Source organism: Sesamum indicum, linkage group LG1 (genome assembly GCF_000512975.1).
Source record: "Sesamum indicum cultivar Zhongzhi No. 13 linkage group LG1, S_indicum_v1.0, whole genome shotgun sequence".
Lineage (NCBI taxonomy): Eukaryota > Viridiplantae > Streptophyta > Magnoliopsida > Lamiales > Pedaliaceae > Sesamum > Sesamum indicum.
Genome location: NC_026145.1, coordinates 12,884,069 through 12,908,569, shown reverse-complemented (window position 1 = coordinate 12,908,569; position 24,501 = coordinate 12,884,069). Strand labels below are relative to the sequence as shown.

Here is a 24,501-nt window from a genome sequence, read left to right as displayed (position 1 = left end):
CAGTTTCTTTGACTCCAATAACGTAGGGTACTTGGATTATGCCCTAATCGAGAAAGGGCTGTCGGCAATGCAAATCCCCGCGGACTACAAGTTCGCCAAGGAGCTTTTGGAAGTTTGCGATTCGAATCAAGATGGGAGGGTTGATTACCAGGAGTTCAGGAAGTATATGGACGACAAGGAGCTGGAATTGTACAGGATTTTCCAAGCTATTGATGTGGAGCACAACGGATGCATTATGCCCGAGGAGTTATGGGATGCTCTTGTCAAGTCTGGTATGTTGTCAGTACTTTGATTTTCGTGTTTATATTGTATTTCTTGATGGTTGCTTTACGGCTTGTTGGTTGAATTTTAATTTCTTTTGGGGGTTGCGGTAGGGTGGTCATATGGTTTTGTGGTAAAACTGCAAAATGTGTGTTGAATTTTCAGTAGCTTATGGAGAGCAGTTGTTTTCCTTGACAGTAATATAGAGACAAGTTAGGCCTAGGAGAAATTCACTGTTGGATATTGAAGGGTATTAAGTTTCTCTATGGTGATGATGACTTGAGAATCACTACTGTGGTCTGCTACTGTTTAAGCCAAACAAGTGTTAGTCTTGCACACATTTTGCCATGTATTCTCTTTAGTGGATGTGTATGCCTTCTTCTACATTTGATCTTTGCATAGGGATATTATGGAAGTTTGTTTATAGAAGTACTGGCAGACGTCCGACTGTAGCTATGGTAGAATTCCACTGGCCCGTGCGATGTTTCTTCAAGAACACCGAATGTAGTTCTGAATCTTCTGATGCTTACAGACTTAATTGAATTGAGAATGTTAAACCAAGATGATTGCAGAAAAAGTACGTGATATATATTTACTTGTCCAACTACTTTGTATACTGACATAATTCCCTCTTGATTTTTTATAAAGACAATGGGGATTGCATAGCACTGCTGGACTTGGAATTCTTAGTTCGTTTAGGCCAAAGTTGATTTCGTATATAGTTCCTGAAGTTAGTTTGTGCCTTTATGGGAGATGATACTGTATAGGTCTCTTTTACATATAATATTAGAATATCTCATCTTTTCCTCACATGGAGTAGTATAAGCAGATTACAGTTAAATGTTTACTTGATTTTACACAAGGTGATTTAGGTTACAGTTAATATAGTTATTAAAATTTCCTATATATGTTTGTATGGTTCCCTCCTTTGGTTGACCAGCAACTGAATGCTCTGCCTCTCCTGATTTTCAATTTATTGGATTATATCTTAGTAATTAGTAGATTGTCCAATTTCCAAAAAGTCGGTATGCATATTTCTTTACTTAAATTTATTTTACCTGTATTTTTTCCCAATTCTTTATGAGTAGCGCTGGATGCTATTTATTATTTCCTTTATGCCTGCATAATGATCTCTTGTGTTCAGCTTTTGGGTAGAATGATTTATTTCGTTGATTTTTTTTGGAATACAAGTTGTCTTCATCTTATAAGTCAGGGCAGTTTGTTTTTTCAGGGATAGAAATTGATGATGATGAACTTGCTAGTTTTGTTGAACATGTTGATAAAGACAATAATGGAATTATAACTTTTGAGGAGTGGAGAGATTTTCTGTTGCTCTACCCACACGAGGCCACCATTGAAAACATCTACCGGTACTGGGAAAGGGTTTATCTTGTAGACATTGGTGAACATGCCGTGATTCCTGAAGGCATCAGCAAGCATGTTCATGCAACAAAATACTTAATCGCTGGTGGAGTTGCTGGAGCGGCTTCTCGCACTGCAACTGCACCTCTTGACCGTCTAAAGGTGATTTTGCAAGTGCAGACTACACAAGCTTCCATCGGCCCTGCAGTTAAAAACATTTGGAAGGAAGGTGGTCTTCTAGGTTTTTTCCGAGGTAATGGGATAAATGTCTTGAAGGTTGCACCTGAAAGTGCCATCAAGTTTTACACTTACGAATTGTTGAAAAATTTTATTGGAGATAGCGGGGATATTGGTACTCCGGGCCGTCTTGTGGCTGGTGGATTGGCAGGAGCTGTGGCACAGACCGCAATTTATCCAATGGATCTTGTCAAAACTCGGTTACAAACTTATTCATGTGAAAAAGGAAATGTTCCGAAACTGGGGAAATTATCAAAAGATATATTGATTCAGGAGGGACCTCGGGCCTTTTATAGAGGGTTGGTTCCTTCTCTTCTTGGAATTATCCCTTATGCAGGCATCGACTTAGCTGCCTATGAGGCCTTGAAAGATATGTCCAGAAAATATATTCTTCATGATGGAGGTATGACTTAAATTCTTCTTCATCTCATGTCTGTTTTTAATGTTTGTCCTTCAGTACATCAGATTAATCATGATTACTAGAATCAGTTATATACGTAGATGTTATGCAGAACCCGGTCCGCTTGTGCAACTGAGTTGTGGGACAATTTCAGGAGCCCTTGGAGCAACATGTGTTTACCCACTTCAGGTGGTAAGAACAAGGTAAGTGATGCATACCCTTAATGACTACTTCTCTATCAGTTAGTTTTCTCCATGTAAAAAGTTTCCACCATTATCTCACATTATCATACTAATAAGAGCTGATTTTCAGAATGCAAGCTCAACATACCACTTCAGGAGCTCCTTACAGTAGTATGTCAGATGTATTCTGGAGAACGTATAATCATGAAGGTTTGCGGGGCTTCTACAAAGGGCTTTTCCCGAATCTTCTTAAAGTTGTACCTGCAGCAAGCATTACATATCTGGTTTATGAAGCCATGAAAAAGAGTCTAGACCTTGACTAGCTGATATCTGGGAAACAACTGCTGCTGCAGCTGTTGATGATGATGATAATAGGTGAATAAAATTATTTGTCGAACTTGGTGACCATTCTTGGGGGTTACACATTAGATTTTGATTGTCCCTTGGATAGCTTAAATAGGAGTGGCAGTATAGTTATCCTCTGGGAACTGACTGACTAACTGCTTTGAGACATACAGATACATGCCGTTGTGTCGTACGTGTTGAGTAATACTAGGTGATTGTTGTAGACTTCGGTCACACAAAGTGCATGCACAACAAATGCCAAATTTGCGGAACTAGTCATTTTGCGGGTGTCAATAATAATCCCCTATAAGTTCTCTCTATATGATTTCTTCAGTTCGTACCAGGAGACTCTTGTGCTTCTAAGCAGCTTATTTTCATAATTGTAAAGAATGTTATATACTTAGACCTGTTTGAGAATGAAATTCAGCTGTAAGAAGAGACTGCAGATGAAAGTCATGTTATGTAGCCTCCAATGTGCCTGCCTGAGTCATGTTAATGCATGGACCTCCATCCACCAATCTGCTCCAGCCCTCTCTAAGCACACTATTGCTGCTTCCTAATCTTGCATCCCCCAGAAATAACCTCAAAATACCTTTAAGGATCTGCTCATTTTTTACTCAACTCGATTCTTTTCAAACCAACCCAATGACATCATCATTCGTGACGACCGTATGATCACTAATGATCAATGTATCTCAATTGATTAACACGTCATTGTTGCAAATAGCTATATAGAATTCAAGTATATTCTATCTAATGCATATGGTGCTATTAAAACTATCCTCGTGTTGCTCTTACTTATTTTAAATATCAAACAAGTATAACTTAGACCTACTCAATATTTTTCAAATCAATATATATGACTACATAGGGTTGCGAGGGTAAATTACAAAGCCTCTTCTGAAATTTGGCATAATTACGAATATTTTTTTTATTGTGTAGAGAGTTATCAATACCTTCTTAATTTTAACAGACGTCTAACAATTAGGTGACCCGTTAGATTTTCATCCATTTTTTATAATGAACTGACCAAAATGCCCTTATGGATTAAAAATATTAGTTTTATTTATTTTTTAAATTTTTAAAATTTTTTTAATGGAATAAGTCGATAAGTTTTTTATAATTTTTAAAATTTTTTCATGCACTCCATTCTATTTCTTTTATAAGTTTTTTAATTTTTTTTAAAAAAATATAATAAGGGCAAAGTTGATAATTTCATATATTCATTCAAGAATTACATAATTTTATCAAATATCAGGGGGTATTTGTAATTTTTCAAACAACGAGAAAGTATTCGTAATTATGCCAAATTTCAGGAAAAATCATTGTAATTTACCTAGGATTACGACATCTGACCTAACACCCTGAGACCAAGCCTCCAAGGCATGACCATAAAAATCTACCAGCTCAACGTCGACCTCACTCACATTGAATTCTCAGTTTCTTTATTTAAATTCTATATATTATCAATTTATTCTCCATTACTTGGAGAAAACAAAACCAACAACAATCTACCCACAAAGGGTCTAATGTAATTTTTTCTATTATAATATTGTAAATGAGTAAATTATCTCCTGTAAAAAAAATAGTAATTTACTCCTCCTATATTTTTTAAAATGAAATAATTTACTCCCTTGTTTAGGGAGGTAAAATGCTAAATTTTAAAAAATATAAGGGAATAAATTATAAATTGCTACATTTTAACAAATATAGGGGATTAATTACTAAATTTTCTTTTATAAAGAGATAATTTATACATTTACAATGTCACATAGAACAAATAACTGCAGCAACGACAATTTCCAAGTAATAGAATAATTCTTGCGCACTTCTACCACTCACCAACCTATTTAAAAATCTGAAGTACAACAAAACTGCAGAACCGAGAGGCAAAGATTACTATGCACCACGTCTCGAGCTTAGTACAACTTGGAAGACAGAAAGGGAAAACAAGGCTAAAATTTCTTTGTACTTGTCTCTCATTTTCCTTGAGATATCAAAGACGCATTGTTTGCTATTCATATATTGTATCATTTTATTCCTAGCTATTAACCATGTTTTTGAGGAAAGAGCAATGCTCATACCTCTAAACTTATTACTATAAATACAACTTCATCTTTAATTTCTTCCTACAAAAAAAAGCTTTGGTGATTTCGACTCCAATCATCATAAGTTGTTCATGAAGACATTTCGATATTTTTTGCATCGAAGCAAGAAGTGGAATGGAGGCAAGTTGTCTTTTTCTGAACTCTCTCCCTCAATGGCTCCTTTGATTTTTCAGTCTGGATTTTCGATTGTGAATTGATATTATGTTTTGTATTTTATTTAATACATTAATACATATACATTGTGTTTATTTAATCTACATTATTGGATATAGGGATAATTTCATTGACATCCCCTAACCTATGGTCTATTTATACAAACCGTCTTTGCTTTTTAGATAATTACACACACACACACACACATACACACCTAAAACGTCAACAATATTTACACAAACTACCTATATTTTTTGAAAATTTTCATATGCACCCTTAAAAAATGTCAACATTATTACACAAACTACTATTGTGTTTTAGCTGTTAGGAGTGGTTTTTAAAATTATGCAACAAGCGGGGACAATTTGTGTAAACAGACCATAAATCAAAACGTGTATATGTAATTACCCCTAAGATGTAATATTATTTTGTATTAGAAGATTCGAACTGCTTCAGTGAATGTAGCTTGTTGAGAGACTTAGAGCACCATGCATAAGAATACACAGAACGAGTCGAGTATATCTATACATTATGGATTATCTGTATACAACAGATTGTATTTTGATTCACATATCTTGAATCAAGATAAGTTTTGTTTGGCTGAATAATGAAAATGTCTTAGTAGATTACTTTTCAGAGTGATCTCAAAGAAAAATTCATGGGGGTTTTCACAATATTTTAAAGAAAAAATGTATTGAGACAGAAAATGTTAAGGCAAAATTATCTGTAATTATGGGATATGACACATTCAGTCCTGTAGTTTTAGTAATTATAATTTTAGTATTGTAAATTATACCCATATTAAAACATTTGGTCTTAATTTTGATACATTTAGTACAAGACATCACATATATGGTGACAGGTCTTGAATTGACAAAATTGATCCTGAATTGTCAAATTTGGTTTTTCCATAAATTTGATGTCAGAATAAGACATGTTATTGCCACGTGCATCAACACATCATTGTCATGTGCCATGTGTTGACACACCGTTGCCACTTCTTTTTTCGACAACACATTTTGTCAAAAAAATTTACAAAAGGCTGAATGAACTACACCTAGTATCAAATGTGTGAGGGGATATATTGCAGGATTGAATTTATAATTACTATAAATGCAAGTAATAATTACATAACTAAAATGTAAGTTTCTCAAATTCTAACCAAGATCTACGCGGACTAAGCTTGAATATTACAACACACATATTATGTAATCGATGTATAATTTACGGAAAAATAATTAACCACATAATAATGTGTAATTACACTGATTGTTTCATGTTGGCCAATCCATTCAGGATTTTAATCTCCACAAAGTAAACAGAATTATATGTAAATATGAAAATATATATTAGTGGAATAAATCCGACCATTTTTTTCAGCATTTCAGTTAATTATTTGGTTTAAGAGGAGGAGCCATTGAGGTGTGAGAGTTCGGAAACTGACAGTCTTGTCAGCCTGTTGGGCTTCACTAGTGCATGGGCATGGAATTTATTAACTAATTCATGTATAGGTAAGTTGCTCATATGGTAAAGTTGAGACCTTATAATTGAAATATTATGGATTTGAGTTCTATAAATATGAGTGTGTGCGTGACAAATGCAATAATAACAATAACAACAATGCTACTAATTGATTGATTTGATCTTTTTACTTTTAATAAACTTTTCATTCTTTTAATATAAAGTCTGAATTTAGGTTATATATTAGGTGTCTTCTTGCTTCGATCTCAGGTCGCAAGCCCCTAAGTTTATTTGAACCCACAAGCTTGGTGAGGACAACACATGAAACCTTTAGTTAAATTCTTAGTTAAGTCGATAAGGTTGACTCTGGGTGAAAAGAATAGTGAAGGCAGAAAAGATTTGAAAATAAATTTTAAAAGTTTTAAAATTGTCAAATTATTTCTATCTTTATTTTAGTTTAAGCGCCGGTCTTTATTTAAGTTTTATGATCCCATTATTATAAACATTTAATTGTGATGTTACGAGGTTAATAAGTACTTAACCTATACATTTTATATATTTATGTGGTCTATTTGTAATTTATTATAATACTATGAATTCTAAGTAGGCTATTTAATTTTTTGTAACGGTCAATTTCTTTAAATTATTTAAGGGGTCATCACCTTTTTCATTTGGCACATTATGTCATGATTTGTAGAAATACTTATTACTCCCACAAGTTTTGAGAGTTTTGGACTGATTCATAATCTCCTCGTAGTCATGTGCATGTGATGAGACCTTGCAAATAGCTAATGAGTTTTATCCTATAGTCATGATCAACTGTCAGTACCTGAATATAGGGATGCTATATGAATATAGGACAACAACAAGTGTTGTGACTCTCAATCGGTACAACTTTCTAATTTCTCAAGCTTTTCTTTGATATTTCATTACTATATGAATTATGATAATTTATTACTGATATTTTATATTGAGAGACATATATAAAAGATAACTAAACACAAATCACACACATTCACAACAGAAAAGTTGTACCTAACATATAGAAATTGTGTTTTCACAAGCTAGGCTTTATTGAGTTGTACAATTCACGAAACAATTGATCTAAATCAATACAATCTGAAAGATACATAAATCTAGTGTCATGTAAGCTAATTAAATGATCTTTGGGAGCTTTTCTAATCATTTTTGGGTGCGAAACGTGTTCTCCATCTCACCGTTTAATGTGAATTTTAACAATACTTTCTGAATTAGTCAATTTTAACCATAGTGAAGTTCGCGTGATAGCGAATCATGATAATATTAATTATATATCACTTCAAAAATGCCGTAAGAGCAAAATCTCATATTGTATAGTCATGTATCTATACTATATAAAAAAAAATATTTTTTCTCTTACAAACGCTGTTTATGACACCAACACCAATTTTATTGTTATGTCGATAATACGCCTAAGTTGATTTTTTTTTTTTACTCTGCTTAGATTCTTTTTGTTTTCTTTAGAAGTATAATGCATATTTTTATTCATAATATATTTTAAAATATAAAATATTATTTATTATATGCATATAGAAACAATGTGTCATGATTGTTAGTAAAAAAAAAAAGAGAAAGTGTTGATCTTTCGGATCAACGTTATAAAAGTTGAAATAGACGATAGAGAATTTACTCTTGATTGATGTAATTTCAATTTAAATTATTTGATTTAATGTCTTTTATGATAATTAAATTAATTTTTCTTAAAAATGCACTTTTACTTGGTCCCGTGGAAGAAATGCCCATAGAATTTTAAAAATAACAAATATTACCAAATTTATGGTATTTGATTTTACCATATTTATTTTTTGAAATATCATTAATAAATGTTTTGGTTGTTAAAAATAGAGTTTCTATTTCTTTAAAAAGAGAAAATAAAACTATTTTTGTTATGCATCCGACGTCATTGACTTTTGACCATTAATTTTAAATGTGATATTAAAAAAAATATTTATTAATCTATATCTAAATATATCGAGTCAAAATAAACCTATAATACTGCCACCTAAGAAGTATCGTTCATGATTTTCTACGTATTTAGTCATATTTAGAATTTTTTTAAAAAAATGTATTTAAAATTTTTTATTTAATTAATAAGAATGTAAAATAAATAAAATTTTAATTTAAAATAATGATCAACACAGTGTTAAATGAATATTTTTAGAATTCTAATATAAAAGTTTACATTTGTAAATTTTTCGCAATGTATAAATTGTTCTTTTTTAAAAAAAAGGAAAGAAGGAAAATATGAAAAGATCCGGTCAACGTAAATGGGTCAACCCGGAAGCCGGATCATCACTACGCATTAGCGTCACAGCCAATACGGATCTTTTCCCTGGAGCTCGTCACTTGCTGCAACGTGTCGAATTCCCATTGGTCCACTTCACGTGGCGTTAACTCTGATTGGTCGAGACAACTCGACTGGCGTTGCTCCCCGGATCTATATATACGAGCTACTTGTACGCTCTTACGATATGATAGGGAGAAAGTATCAACTCCACTCTCTTTTCTCTAGAGACTTCTTCTCCTCTTAGATCCATCGATTTGGATTTTTTTCTTTATTGTGATTGAATCTCTGAGTTGTGATTGTGTAAATGGAGGATCCGAATCGGAAGATTTGGATAATGCAGTGTTTGTTGCTGTTGTCGATCGCGTGCTTTGTTGTTCAGCTCTACGCTTCGGACGATGTGGTATGAGGATGTTGAATTTTGTGGAATCTATTGGTGTTCTTTTTTGCGGCTTTGATTGAAGTTGTCTTAGATCTGCTTTGATTTTTTCTGAATTTAATGTTTTGTTGTATGGGTTTGGTGTTTATAGAAATTCTACGAGCCGTTCGATGAGAAATTCGACGGGAGATGGATTGTGTCTGAGAAGTCGGATTATACAGGTCGGTTGTTATTGTATCTGCAGTGGGCTTGTTGTTTATGGATTTTTGTTTCGATTTAGTGGTAGTGTTTTCTTGGATTTAAACCTAGGTCTGGTCATTGTGTTTATAATTTTGCTTGTTGTGGTTAGGGCTTTGTGTTCTGTATGTTTACAAGTATTGTGGTTTAGAAATGGTGGTTGTACTATAGTAGGGTGAGTTGAGTTCACTCAGTGTATTGACTTTGGAATTGATTTTTGATACAAAATGCTGCACTTATCCGCTATCTGTTCTGAATCTTTGTATGGTTGTACAAAATTGGGAAAATGCTCCTTATGATTGACATTCTAGAACTGTCTGTAGATTAAACTGCTCTATATTTTCGTGAATACTAGGAGGATTGAAATCCATTAAGCTCTCTGTCTGCGGTGCTTCAATAATGCGTAGAGTAGTTCATTGTTCTGTGGATTATTGATTGGATGGTTAAAGTGGGGATTGATATTACTGTTTCCTGATGGATTAAATTATCTAGCTTGATTCTGTGTTTTGGCCAACAGGGCACATATCTGTAGTTACATGTTGAGTTTGTGCATCTAAATTTTCAGACCTTTAGTACATCTTGCATAAGTAATTTTGAGGTTATGAAGATGAGCATTCATGGAGTATAACAGCATTTATATTCAATCGGGTTTTGAAAATGTACTTGTGCATATTTGTGATCTCAGGTGTGTGGAAACATGAGAAGAGTGAAGGACATGATGACCACGGACTTCTTGTTAGTGAGAAAGCCCGCAAATATGCCATCGTTAAGGAACTTGATGAGCCTGTGAAACTCAAGGATGGAACTATTGTCCTTCAGTATGAGGTCCGCCTCCAAAATGGGCTCGAATGTGGTGGTGCTTATATCAAGTACCTCCGTCCCCAGGATGCTGGATGGGCCCCAAAGGAATTTGATAATGAGTCGCCTTACACAATAATGTTTGGTCCTGATAAATGTGGAGTCACCAACAAGGTTCACTTCATTCTGAAGCATGAAAACCCCAAGACTGGAAAGTTTATTGAACACCATCTGAAGTTCCCACCATCAGTTCCGTTGGACAAGTTGACCCATGTTTATACTGCCATCTTGAAACCAGACAACGAGTTGAGGATCTTGGTTGACGGGGAAGAGAAAAAGAAGGCTAACTTCCTTGGAGTTGATGACTTTGATCCTCCACTCATCCCCCCTAAGACTATCCCCGATCCAGATGATAAGAAACCTGAGGATTGGGATGAGAGGGCAAAAATTCCAGATCCAGCTGCGAAAAAACCTGATGACTGGGATGAGGATGCTCCAATGGAAATTGAAGATGAAGATGCTGTGAAGCCTGAAGGTTGGTTGGATGATGAGCCAGAGGAGATTGATGATCCTGAGGCAACAAAACCAGAGGACTGGGATGATGAAGAGGATGGTGAATGGGAGGCACCGAAAATAGATAACCCCAAATGCCAAGAGGCTCCTGGATGTGGGGAGTGGAAGAGACCAACGAAGAGGAATCCTGCTTACAAGGGAAAATGGCAGCCTCCGCTCATTGATAACCCCAACTACAAGGGTATTTGGAAGCCACAGGAGATTCCAAATCCAGAGTACTTTGAACTCGACAGACCAAACATTGAGCCCATTGCAGCTCTTGGCATTGAAATCTGGACAATGCAAGATGGCATACTGTTTGACAATATTTTGATAGCTTCCAGTGAGAAAGTTGCTGAATCCTACCGCCAAACTGCATGGAAGCCAAAATTTGAGGTAGAGAAAGAGAAACAAAAGGAGGAAGAAGCAAAGGAATCTGATGGGCTTAAGGGCGTCCAGGTAATTAATTACAGAATAATGTATTCCCTTCTTATGTATTATATTTTGCTTTTATGTTTGCTTGTTCTAAAACTGAACTTTCTTGTTAATGGAATCAGAAAGTGGTGTTTGACTACCTTTACAAAGTAGCAGATCTCCCATTCTTGGGCGAGCACAAAGCCAAAGTGTTGGTAAGTAGTTTGCTTGCTCTCTTGGACATCTGTTGGTTCTTGGCTTTATTGCAATCTAGCTCATGTTTGGGTGTATTTCTTGTAGGACTTGATTGAAAAGGCTGAGAAACAACCAAACCTCACAATTGGAATCCTTGTCTCTGTTGTAGTAGTTATCTTCTCCATCTTCTTTAAGCTCATCTTTGGTGGAAAGAAGCCTGTGAGTACACGGAAATATCTTTCTGCGCAATTACTTATTATGATTTGCTTTAAGCTCGACGCCCGTTAAAGTTTACAAACTCAGTGTGCCTAATTCCATTTTGTTATTGAATTCAGGCTGCCGTAACTGCAGCGACCAAGAAACCAGATGTTGCTGAGACTTCAAACCAGGGAAGCACTGAGGAGAAGGAAGAGCAGAACGAAGATGCAGCTGCTGCTCCTCGCCGAAGGAACACAAGGCGGGACAATTGAAGGAAAAACCACGACAGAAAATCATTAGGCTGCTTAGCCACGAAAATTAGGAAATGAGGGAAAAATTGCTCTTCAAACCAGACTCAGACCGTTTGGTTCTTTTTTTGGGAGTTGTATCCAAGTTGAATTTTTCACTTTATAATCATCAGGTCCGCAGCTTTTTCCTGAATTAGGTTTGTATGACAATGTTAACGTGACCATCAATTGAAATGTGGTATTTTTCATACATTTAAATTGAGGAAGTTTTGCCATGAAAGTTTTTCATGGACTGGAGCGCCGCATGATTGGAATCATACAAGAGTGATTTCTGGAAAATATTCGTTCTTCTAGAAACGGTGAAGTTTCAACTTAAAAGAGAAAATACTGTAGTCTTCCTATTAATTGTTTCAACTTCTCTATTTCCATGTTCAAACAAAACCTACGTGCTACTGATCAAGAGGGAGTTGGGGCCAACTTAGTTTTCCAAAACGTCAAACTAGTACTTGTAAGATTAAAAAAATCATTTACAACATTTTTGAAAAAATATTGAGCTTATAACTACTTTAAAAAAAGTAATTAGTGTCTAATTTATTTTTAAAATATTAACAGGCTTCTTGAGTTTCGTGCTTTCTTGGTTGGACCAAGGCGATTCCTGAATTGGGATAGCATAGTCTTTTTTTTTTGGTTTGGGGAGCAAAGCAGTCAAAGAATGAACCTAAGACAAAACCACGGCTCTCCTCGAATTTCTACACGAATACGGACTGCTGCACCTCTGGCATTACGAGGTTTTTTGCTTTCTTTTTTTCACAATGAGGTCTTTGGGCTTATTATTATTATTATTGTTATGGGGGATTTTCTTACATATTTCCACCTTCACAAACGGGTAAATTGCTTTTAACCTGCTCTTTAGACATCTTCTATTTTATGGTAATTGTCCATTTACATATTTGAAAAACGAACATTTATTGGGAGACTCGCGACATTTTCAATGAAATTATAGTCTTAGCCTTTTTAAGAAATTATATTGAGGACGCAGGAGATTAATTGTAGAGATATCTATATATAAGAAGGCATAATAAATTTTTAATTTTTATTTTATTGAGAACTACAAACACTCGATCATCTTGTTCCTAAATCAGTGTAGGCTCTATTAGCAGGAACTCAGGGTCCTATTATACGAGGGGCAATGCTCGCCACTTCATCACATGACAACCCCATAGAAACTATGATTCTGACCCCTTAGGACTTGAGAGAAAAACAATCAAAGTCGCCAACCCAGTTGCAGAAACAGATCGGTATGTACATCCAACATCGTTACATAACCTTTACCCACCAACCACAAGAATTGGGTTCTATTCCCATTTGTGAGTGTGTTTAAATACCACCACGCTTTCAGGAGGGATCGCCCGTTGGATGACTTCACAGAGCTGCTTCCCTCACCATGGCATTCAACCTACAAACTCATTCAGAATCACAAGAGAGATTGACTTGTGAACCAACTAATATTTCCCACTTCTAAGACATTATAAACATGACATAATAAAAGCCTATCCAAGAGTCAAAGGAGAAAGAAAACATAGAGCAAATAGAGGAGAAGAAAGAGATGTCGGCTCAATAAGAAAGCCTAAAGAAGTATAGCTGGACCAGCAAAAAATGAAACGTTAACAAGTGCAAATTAAGCAAAAATTCTTTCCTGACGGGGGAAACAAAACAGTTCAAGACAAAAGGTCTCGGACACGGACACGCCTTATTAAGAGTCTATTAAACAAAAAAATAAGAAAAATAAAGTAAACAAAATTGTTTGCTCACCTACCAACAACCATATGGCCGAGTTCTTATAAGTTACAAACTAAAACTTGGAACAGTATCAGCCTCACTTCCTTCCTTTATGTTCCTCTATAACAAAATATCATCATGTGTGCCTGTAGTAGGGACTCAGACCAGCTAGTAATCAGACCTCGATTGGTCCGTCAGTTAATACTAGTGTATTTGGTACAGGCTGCGGGAAAAAGCAAGTTTTCACCGCTTTCCGGCAGCTTTCCTTGCCGGAGGTGCCACATCCTCGTCATCTGAGGCAATGTCTCCATACTCCCACATACCAAGTCTCTTCTGTCGAGCTTCTGCCTGGAATTTTTCCAGTTCATCAAGAGCCTGCTGCCTGTCCTTGGGTTCCCATCTTCGCCTCTTCTCCAACCTAGCAAGTCCGTCCTGAAAAGATGATGTTGGGTCATAACAAGAATATAGTAATGGAAGGAAACAATTCATTGGATGATAAAATGGATGCAAACTATACTATCATTTCCTATGACGGGAATAACTTGTACCTGTAGCATAGTTGCATTTATGCTGGTATCAGTTTCAGCATCAATCAGAGTTACCAAAAATACGGTACCAGTTCCTTGTCCTTTAACTTTTCCAGCTGATGTGTCCCTTTCTTCTATCACAGCCCTAAATTCTTTTGGAGAACTTAATAGGTGTTCGCTCAGGCGAATAGCTGCTTCTTGACCGTAATCGTCCTCCAAGCCTGGGACCTTGACAAAGGCCAGACTGCAAAGCTGAGCAAGGCCAGGGGTAGAGGAGACCGAAGGATCAAGAGGACGCAATTGGCTGTAGGGAACAAACTCTTGATTTCCATAGTCGATGTAAAACACCTCAAACTTGTCATTTGCAGATTCCACAGCACCACGAGGGGTGTTGACAATCTTCGGAATGAAAATGAGAAAAGATGAGAAGAATATAGGAGTTAACATTTATCAAACTTAATGGAACTACATGACCAGTCATTTCTATTACCAAGTCAATCAGATGGGACACAGAGCAGGATGCATAATGCAGCTATTATATAATGCTACACCAACACACTTCAACTTCAACACAGGGCATCCACAAAACTTACTTTCAAAAAACAATTGCAAACTCATGTCATATGAAATTTACAGGATGACCTATTTTAAGTTGTAAATCTTCAACAAATATAAAGACTGAAAATGCATCGCATCTTAACATCTTACCATTGCACGGTTCCAAGAGTTGTCTGCACTAAACTGAGCCAGAACAATATCCCCCTTCTTAGGATTGAAGGCACCAATTACAGGACCTTCTTGAAGGTTCAATGAAGAGAGTTGCTTCTGAATAGAGGCCACTTTCTGATCAGCAACTGACTGAACATAAAATTTACCACCTCCCAGGACTTCGGTAACCACAACCTGAAAGAACATAGTTATACATGATTATCATACCGAAATAGAATGAATGAGGCGTACAGAGTTAAGATTACCGATATGATCCACCTACCTTAAACTCCTCTTTCTGTCTTCTTTCAGCAGTTGAACCATTAGAAACTTCCTCTCCCTCGACATAGTTCTCCCATATCTGTAATAGAAAACATTAGAAGAAGTGCACATAAAAGGACTTTTAAAATAAAAATATTTATTCACCTTCAACTTCTTCTGTTTTGCTGACTGCTCAGCTTGAACCAGAAGATGAGCATCTGGAATCCTGTCAAGGCCAAAGGAAGTTTGAAGCTTGGCCAAGCCAGCTTCCAGAAGTGGTATCGCCACATTGGTTTTGGATTCCCACAAGGTTCCCAAGAAAGTTCCAGTTCTGTCAACAGTCTCTACTTCAATCTGTATGCAAGAGGATCAATCTAACAGTAAGACACAGAAGCAAAAATAATAGATGATTAGGATGAGAGACAACCATAATACTACCTCGACATCCCTCTGCATTATTTTTCTCCTCATAAATGAAATGGCTTCATCAGAGTAGGGCTCATCACGGCCAGGACATCGAACTCCAGATAATGAGAAAGCAACACTGCATGTTGCCTTAGGAATATCTATTTTGTAACGATGTCCACTGAGCACATATTCAACAATGGCTGACATCCTCCTACTGCGTTGCAAAAATGGCAAGAAGTCCTTTGCTTTCTTTGCATTAGCCTAATAGATGTTTAAAATCCAGTAGCAGTAAACTCACATGCATCAGTCATTTTACATTTATTAACCACAAAGTAACTACCAAATGAAAAGGTTTATCCATTGTAGCATTTCTTACCGCTAGCAGGTCAGTTACATGCCGCACAGGAGGATCCTTTGCAGAATGCATGCCCTTCTTTCCAGCAATTGCACGTGATTCAGCAGACAGGAGAGCATCATAGTAGTTTGATCTCTCCTCAAAATCTCGGTGTCTAACAACAGTGGCATAACCACGAGCAACCAATAGCTCAGCGATATTTGTCCCCACCTGTTGGCTGCCTGCTCCAGAGGCTGCATCGTCTCCATCCTTAGGGGGATTAACAAGGAAGACAGATCCAAAATCCATCACCCTTGTATCAGTAGACGCAGATGCAGCAGGTGCTCCATCTAGCAAGTTAACCTTCCTGGAATACTCCATTGAAACATTCACCTAAAAGATGCACGTGATGTCAGCATCATAATATTTGAGTACAGGAAATAACATATGAAAAAAATCAAGAACCATACTTGACGGCCAATTAAGCGGGTTCTGAGAAACTCCTTAGCATCACGAGCATAGGGATCAGGTTTTTGATCTCGACGAGGATTACCCATTTTAGGGCCCCTTATACTTGAGAGATTTACTCGTCGCTCTGCAGAAGGATCTCCAAATGGCAAGGAATCATCGGCAACAATGATACAGTCTCCACTTACAACTTCAATGACCTGCATAAAGTAAGTTTCCATGAGAATGAAGAGTTCGAAAAAACAGAAGACCAATGAAGATTAACACCAGACAAACTCACTTTTCCTGTGAAGTTCTGGTCATGAATGGCCTTTGAGTTGGTTGCAGGGGGGACATAATTAGTCCAGATTCTTAACCGGGTCTTCTTTGCATGAAGTTCGGCATTCTTCAACCTCCGCCTAACATCATCCTCTAGCAAGCTAGCGCTCCATTCCACATATTTAGCCAAACCCTACAGCATCGTCACATTGAGGAATGGTGTAAGAATTAACTCTGGGATGATATCAACACACAAACCAGCCGAATAGGCATCATACAGTACTTTACAGCTACAGCAGCACAAACATTAATTGAACTAATAACAGAAAGAATACAGCAACAAGCCACAGACATAATTGAAAATGCCAACAAAATTTCAAATCAAATGGCAAAACAAGAATTTAATTTATCATGTTTTCAACACTCTTTGAAAGCAAACAAACTACTTACATTTTCAACAAGCTCCAGTGCCAGGTCCTTTGCTGTTTCACCATCAGAATAATATACTGAACCAGTCAAATTACTGAATTTGTCAACACCCTCCAACACAATCCTAACCTGTAACCGACAATATGACAAGCATGTCACCAGGACCTGACCGTCTAACCATTTTTAGATAGAATCTCAGTGCTTTAAAAATATACTCACATCTCTGTGCAAGACACGAATCTCTGTGAAATGTTTAGCTTCTTTGCCAAATGGATCCGCAGGAACTTCAACCATAGCTGCAGATGCATTGGCAGCAGCAATTCTCTGTGCTGACGTCAGTGGAGCACGAGCTTCAGCTGCAGAATCTCCATTTTGTTCATTAGAGGACACCTCGGCTCCAACAACAGGTTCTGGTGCAGCCCTTCTACCCGGAGAAGGCGCCTGATTGAAAAATTCAAATGTATAACATTAAGATATAGTAAGTGAAGAGTACAAGTTAAATACAAAAACTCTGTTCATAGAACATAGGCATTTAATATACCTGAACTCCTGCTACAAACACTTGGACATACTGAAATTCTGGCAGCAAATAAACACGAACTGTACTCCCATCACGAACCTGGTCCACAATAGCCTCCAAAGGACTACCTTTCTTAGTGGCCAATAAACCCATAGCATCGAAGTTACTAGGATCACTAAGGGCTGAAGGAGGCAGGTCTCTAATGGAGGCCTCAGCAGCACCTGGTGTCTGAATGCAGCAACAATAAGCCAGGATTATAATTCTAATCTCTTCTGTACAAAAAAACTTATAATAGAATACAACACCATCAAAACATCCAGAAGACCCAAACAGAATTGTCATCTTTCTGGAGGCACAAGAAGTGATAAAGTTTAATGCCACATAACTCGGTAGGTAAATGAATAATCATAAATAACAAAACATATACCGACCCTGTTCCAACAACCTAAACCTTGATCCTTGGCCTGTTCTTCAAGACGCAGCAACTCTGCTATGAAAGGACTTACTTCCCCTTTCTGTTGACCTTGTTGTCTAACCTGCATTAGACAAAGGAAAAAGGGCGTGTGGTGTAAAGCATAAACCAAATGGAAACATCAACACTTCAAATAAGAACCAAGTGCAACATATAAAACCTTTGCCCAGCCTGCAGCAACCACAATCAAGGCCAGATTCTTGTCCCCCAGGAAAACAGAGCCAAATTCCCTGTTTATGGACGGTACAGTGTAGTCCACTCTGAATGTGACCTCCTAAAAATGCAAGGACCAGATAATTTTATTCCATAATTTTTCAGACATTTTATGTGAAAGAACAAAAGAGGAATTCTTTTTGATGAATAGAAAAAGTGATTCTTACCTTTCCAATACAAAGCTTCCTTAAAAATTCTCTGCTGTCCCATGCAAACGGCTCATCAACGCCACCTCTCCGGGGGGCCTATAAATAGAAAAGAGAACATAAACACCACCATCCAAAGAGTAGATCACAAACTTACTGTACCATCCTACACATCATATCACACAGAATTGAACAGACCAGAGGATCATCTATAAAAGCAAAACTATCAAGACAACTAAGGAGTACATCTACTGAATAAATAAAAGGGGTTCACACTTTTAACACAAATGTTCTGGAAACAGCAGGCTAACTGGAAACATAAAACTAAGTACAGAAAATTGTAACAAGTTCAACCATGTTTCGAACCAGAATAGGTCTGTATACATGCAAATACATGTGAGGCGCTAAGACATAATCAATCAGGTATCGACTAGCTTCAAGCATGAAAAACAAAAGCAATAAAAGATTCAATATGTAAAACCCCATATTTCAGAATGTAAAAAGACAAAACCTGTAAAGAACTATAATTTCATGCACTTGGTTAACCTCACACATGTTCAGTCCCACCAAAAGTAAATCAAACAACTTTGTACATACTGCCAGCATACCAGCTTAGGAGCCATTAGTGAAGACAAAGTGACAGTCTTCTCTGGCGGAATCTCAGCCTTGGTGTTCCCCATTATCACCAAGCAGTCACCAGATGGAACAGCTTTAACGATCCCCCTCAACCATCCTGTAGCTCCAGCTGTTGATGCCATTTCAACAGCAAAGGCTGCAAAACGCAAATTTCAACCAAACAATGAAAATTAGAATCATTCCAATGGCGAATTTCACACCTATTAATAACATTACATATGAAAACCAGAAAAACATACAATTGAAAAAAGATAAATTCTGCCTCCTATTCCATTTCTTCTTCAACCACATCATATCTCCTTTTCTATTGATTATCATGTTTTTCCTTTTAGTTTTGTGACAGATATTATATTCACGACAACAATGGATAGTTCCAATTATCCTGAGCTTTAATTGCCCTAACCATCTAATAATAGCACCCCATAAAGACTAAAAAAGTCCAACTTCTCATACTTCTACAATCTTCAATTTTAACATTGAGTGAAACATCAACGTGGCAAAAAGATCAAACCTTTATTTATGAAACCAACTTGAGTACAAGTTAGGTAGAAAAACAAACAACTAAACTACGCAGACAAAAATCCATGTTAGTTTGAATCATTAACAAATTTCTGATAGAATTTAATCATTTTTTAAACATGAGAAATCTCAAGATCCATATGCAATATCAAATACACCAAACAGTCTGCACAAATTCACAGATCCATATAATGTGAAATCACAACACTCTATAACCTACTCATAACTAACGATACATCACATAAGTAAATCAAGTCAACTAAGACAAACATACGACATACTCAAAACCGAATCAATCCGTGATTCAACAAAAAATCGATCAAGTGATTAATTATTATCCAGCAGCTTTAACCCGATGCAGGTATGCAAAATTACACACACACACACATCACCAAAAGCATACAAGCAAAATTCAGTATTACATCTAAACGAGCACATGCAAAAACACAGACACACATATTAGCTGAGAAAAGCGAGAGATCTGAAACTCAAACCTCAACGATCAGCACAAAAACACACACAAGAACATGAAACGAATCAAAACATCTCAATTCACCAAACAAAAACGCATGCATTACCAAAAACAGCTTCAAATAACTGAGATCTGGAAAATATACCTTTAAAATCACCAAAAAGTTGCGATTAAATCAAAGGCAGGAAGAGATTGAGAGGCGAAATAAGATCAAACCGATCCGATTTCCTTTTCTATTACAACGAATTCATCAAAACCAAATCAAATTATTATTACTTGAGAAAAATAAAAAGAAAAAAGTAGGAAACCAAAACTCAATTGAGTTTCCTTCTCTTTCTCTTAACTCGGAGCGAAAATCGAGAGGGTGTGTTTGTGAGAGAAAAGGCCCTGGACGGCGGATCGGAATGTGCATATATACGGATGTGTATGTAAAGACTGGTCTTTTATAGCCGAGTAAGGGGTAGAGACACATAACTGAAACTCGCCTCGTGTTTCGAACAGAATTACAGAAATGCCATCGGATTCCTACGATTTTATTCTGCTCCAAATCTACCTAAAAATTACATTATTTTCCCGATTTAGAATTTCTCTGAATTCTGATTGGTTACAATATATGAAGCAATTAATAGTTAAGCGATAAGGACATGAGATTTTAGTTGGAGTGACGAGTCTAGGCTGCCAGGTGGATGAGCCGGCCAATGGGGACGCGCCATGTGGAGATGAGTGTCAATTTGCACGTAGGAGTCCACGCTAGTGCCTTTTGTGTTTTGTGGGAGGTTTCTTCCCATCCCAACTTTTAGTTAATTTTATTGGTTTTTCTTTAAAATAGTAAAAATTGTGAAAAAGAGATGGATTGGCATTAGAGTTGCTGTTGTTGTAGGAAACTAATGAGTGATTAATATTCTTTGGAATTTATCCTCAATTCTACTCCTCACTACTCCCTCTCCACATACCACACAATTCTATTTCTATACTCATCATTTTCAATTACAATTTTTAAATTAAAATAACTAATAACTATATAATACAGAGATATATTAAAAATACAAGTCAATTTTGTTCATTTCACAAACTATATTTATCTAAAAAATTAGGTAAAATTTGAATTATATTATTAACTCATATACCCAACAAAAAAAATTGATAAACAATCATATAATAATCTAAATTTAAATGATTACAGAAACTATCTTATTATTATGTATGTGGCAAAAGGAAATTTAACTTTGCCTCAATTTGACATGCAATTTGCATATTTCATTATCAACATTGATTTTAAAACAACTAATTTGAGTAAAAAAATAATTATGCCATTTAAATTCATAATTAATTGTGCAAATGCATATTATAGCCAAACTTAAAAAAATTAGAGAATTATTTCTAGGTAAGCTGAACAATTAGATGACAAATAATTTTGGTGGAACTAAATTCTGCTACCAAAATATTATCTTAATGCAATTTAATCCTAAAAGTGATAGTTGGAAAAGGCCAAACAAACAGCATAATAGATTGGCATCTGCGTTCAAAATACAAATTTGACATGTCCAATCATAAAGCTAAATATACACTTTGAGAATTTATTACAACGTCTCGCTTGAACCTAATTTGCTACTTAAATGTTGAGTCCGTAATCACAAAGCTACTGAGGCACAAAGTGAACTACGACAATCCCTTATAATCTAATCGTAAATCTGTTTTTACAAATAAATTGGTGTCGTGTTTAAATCAATTCAGCTCACGTAATGTTCCTTACAAAAAGGCACAACTTATTTCACCAGAACCGCTACTGCAATCAATGAAGATTTTGTTTGCTGAAATATTTTTGTTGATAATAGTGCTCAACAAATATGATTAGTTTATATGAATATTTTGAGAGTTTGTATATGAGCCATGAGATGGTTAAAGTGCGTTGGTTTGGAGCGTAGGAAGACACGTTCGTCACGCAAATTTTAGGCGCGTTTAGGATTGTTTAGTTAAGTGTTTATTATATTTTTGTTGAAATATTTTTTTGGTATATGAAAAAAATTATTATAATTTATACTCTTGAATTACTTAAACTAAGCTCATTTAAATTTAAATTTAAGAAAATTTTGAAATAAGAATTTTAAATGACTTCATTTGAAAAAAAATTAGAAATCCATCCATATTAATCAAATTAACATAATTCAAAATTAGAATATAAGGATTTAAAATTTTTTAAATTTAGAATTATCCAAATATATATAGAAAATTTATTATTAAAAATTTAAAATCCACTACTTCAAATTATTCAATCCAAATGCAACATAAGCTTTCTTCGCTCCAATTTTTGCATCTTACTAATAAAAAGCATACATATTAAATTTTTTGGTAAATGACAATGTCCTCCATTGATGTTTGTCACATTTACAAATACCCCCTTGTTATTTAAAAAAATTACAAGTTGAAAAGTACAGAACTCTTCGTTGCGTCGATAATACACAAGTCTACGTATTTTTTAGTTTGGATAGTTTTGGTGTATTAATGATGGTATAAATATTAGGCTAAAACTATGAAATTAAATTCCTAAAATATAGAAAAGGATAATTATATTTACAACCCTAATCTATGATTCATTTATTCAAACCATCCCTATCTTTTGTATAATTACGTAAATTACTTTTGACAGGTAAAAGGCAAGAGTAGTTTGTGTAATGATATTCATATTTTTTGGGGCGATACATGGAATTTTCTAAAAAATATGGATGACTTTATATAAATAATGTTGTCATTTCTATTGAAATTAATATTTATAATAAACTATAAATTAAGAGGCGTAGATAATTGTCTATAGAAACGCTAACCAGCAACATGAGTTAGGAAGATAACTACCCAACTATAAAAATAAATTCCTCTCAATCGGCTTTGCTACTATAAAATCATGATGCCTATAAATAGATTCATTCTACAAATAAGGACATATGTGTGTATTAATAAAATGGCCTTAAGTATGTGCCATGTCAAGGGCCAATTTCTTTTCTTGAAAGTGAACAAACTTTCTTTCAGATGATTCCTTGAAAGTTCCAACTGTGGATGAGATAAAGGTCATCATAAAGTGATTCTCTAACTTGGTACAAATTTGCAAATTTTAAGAATATATACCAAATAAGGACAACAGCCCATTGATAATTCTTCACTCTTGTTTAAGTTGGAATGTATAATTTGTTCCAATAATTGTATCGAAATATGGGTGTTGGGGTATGTTCCGAATAAATTACTGAAAAGATTGCTCGTCAATTATTTATACTAGTCAGAGCGCATTTAAAAATTTTAATAGAAATCGATCTTGAATAAAACTGTTAGTGTAAGAGAATTATATATTATTTTATTTCAATATTTGTCAGTCAAAGCTAATAATTTATTTATTTATTTTTAGAGCAACCTAAGAATTGATAATGCACCTTCAAGCCCAATGGCTGAATGTAGGTGACTATTTCATCAAATCAGGACTTGTATCATTGATGCTATATTAGATATGATGTTCTACTAATTTGAAAATAAATATTAGGATAAGTTATATTTATACTTGTTCAAGTTAGATCCACATGCATAAACAATTTTTACCTTTTGCAAATTATATGTAAACTTCAAGAAGGGAGTTTGTGTAATTTTTTGTACTGAATAGTAGATGTACTTGTAACTACAGTCACAACATTAAGGGAAGTACTTGCAATGTCGTAAACGGGCATGAAGTATTTGTATATTTTCGGTTTAATTTACTGAATTTGCAATCAACTGCTGAAAGTTGATTTGTTTCAACTCATATTTATGAAACATAAGTCAACAAATGAAAATTCACACAAATTTTTTTTCGTTTGATTGTATTTAATACTCGATTCGAATTTAATTTGATTGGTGAAAAAATAATAAACACATGTGATTTTTCCAAACTTGATATGTAGATTTTTATGAGTTTGAACAATGACTTGACTGACTTCCTTACATCCTCAAACATGTAGAAAGAACTGAATCTTAGTTGGAAGTGTTAGAAATTATGGCCCAAATACAAAGGCCCACTCACATTAAAGCCCACCGCCACTTGGAGGCCCACACCCGGTACCGACCCGCTCCACTCAGCCCGACCCGGGTTTGTCTATACTTATATACACACTCACTCTCAAACCCTAATCTAATCTCTCTCTCCTCCTTGCGGTTTCCGCCGCTTCCCTCTCCTCTTCTCTCCCCCCCTTCAAACCGATGCAGCCGTTGGTCTCTCTCTCTCCTTGCCGTTTCCGGCGGTTATCAAGAGCCAACTTAATGGCTCTTGAGAAACCGCCTAACGGACTCTAAGTGACAAATGGCTTAGTGCCATGAAAGAAGAAATGAAATCACTAAAAGACAATAAAACATGGATCCTATAAACCCAAACCAAAAATGTGTCCGTTGTCGATTGTAAATGGTTGTTTAAAATAAAACAAGAAAATCCCTTAAAATATAAAGCTAGACTTGTTGCTAAGGGCTTCACACAAAAAGAAGGCAT

The 24,501-nt window shown here is 35.5% G+C and overlaps 3 protein-coding genes across 4 annotated transcripts in view; 2 read left to right on the top strand and 1 right to left on the bottom strand.

Annotated features, from left to right (window-relative positions):
- LOC105166879 (calcium-binding mitochondrial carrier protein SCaMC-3) overlaps positions 1-3,107 on the top strand; it is a gene marked incomplete in the record, with an annotated part of 3,798 nt that extends 691 nt beyond the window's left edge. Inside the window, 4 exon segments of one of the 2 annotated variants that reach the window (XM_020695737.1) lie at positions 1-272; positions 1,480-2,263; positions 2,373-2,463; positions 2,573-3,107. In XM_020695737.1, the coding sequence (XP_020551396.1) occupies positions 132-272; positions 1,480-2,263; positions 2,373-2,463; positions 2,573-2,765 (1,209 nt within the window). 2 annotated transcript variants of the gene reach the window in all.
- On the top strand, positions 9,004-12,111 carry LOC105165487 (calnexin homolog 1). The gene is made up of 6 exons (XM_011084517.2): positions 9,004-9,235; positions 9,363-9,432; positions 10,134-11,257; positions 11,356-11,427; positions 11,513-11,626; positions 11,743-12,111. The coding sequence occupies exons 1-6, from the start codon at positions 9,140-9,142 to the stop codon at positions 11,875-11,877; spliced, it is 1,611 nt and encodes a 536-aa protein (XP_011082819.1). The 5' UTR covers positions 9,004-9,139; the 3' UTR covers positions 11,878-12,111.
- On the bottom strand, positions 13,518-20,425 carry LOC105165478 (ribonuclease TUDOR 1). The gene is made up of 17 exons (XM_011084506.2): positions 20,149-20,425; positions 18,985-19,148; positions 18,398-18,475; positions 18,178-18,291; positions 17,977-18,081; positions 17,567-17,773; positions 17,245-17,466; positions 17,047-17,154; positions 16,619-16,789; positions 16,341-16,538; positions 15,913-16,263; positions 15,567-15,797; positions 15,294-15,482; positions 15,151-15,228; positions 14,868-15,062; positions 14,181-14,558; positions 13,518-14,064 (listed from the first exon to the last, which is right to left on the bottom strand). Exons 2-17 carry the CDS (start codon positions 19,132-19,134, stop codon positions 13,876-13,878), a joined length of 2,964 nt encoding a protein of 987 aa, XP_011082808.1. The 5' UTR covers positions 19,135-19,148; positions 20,149-20,425; the 3' UTR covers positions 13,518-13,875.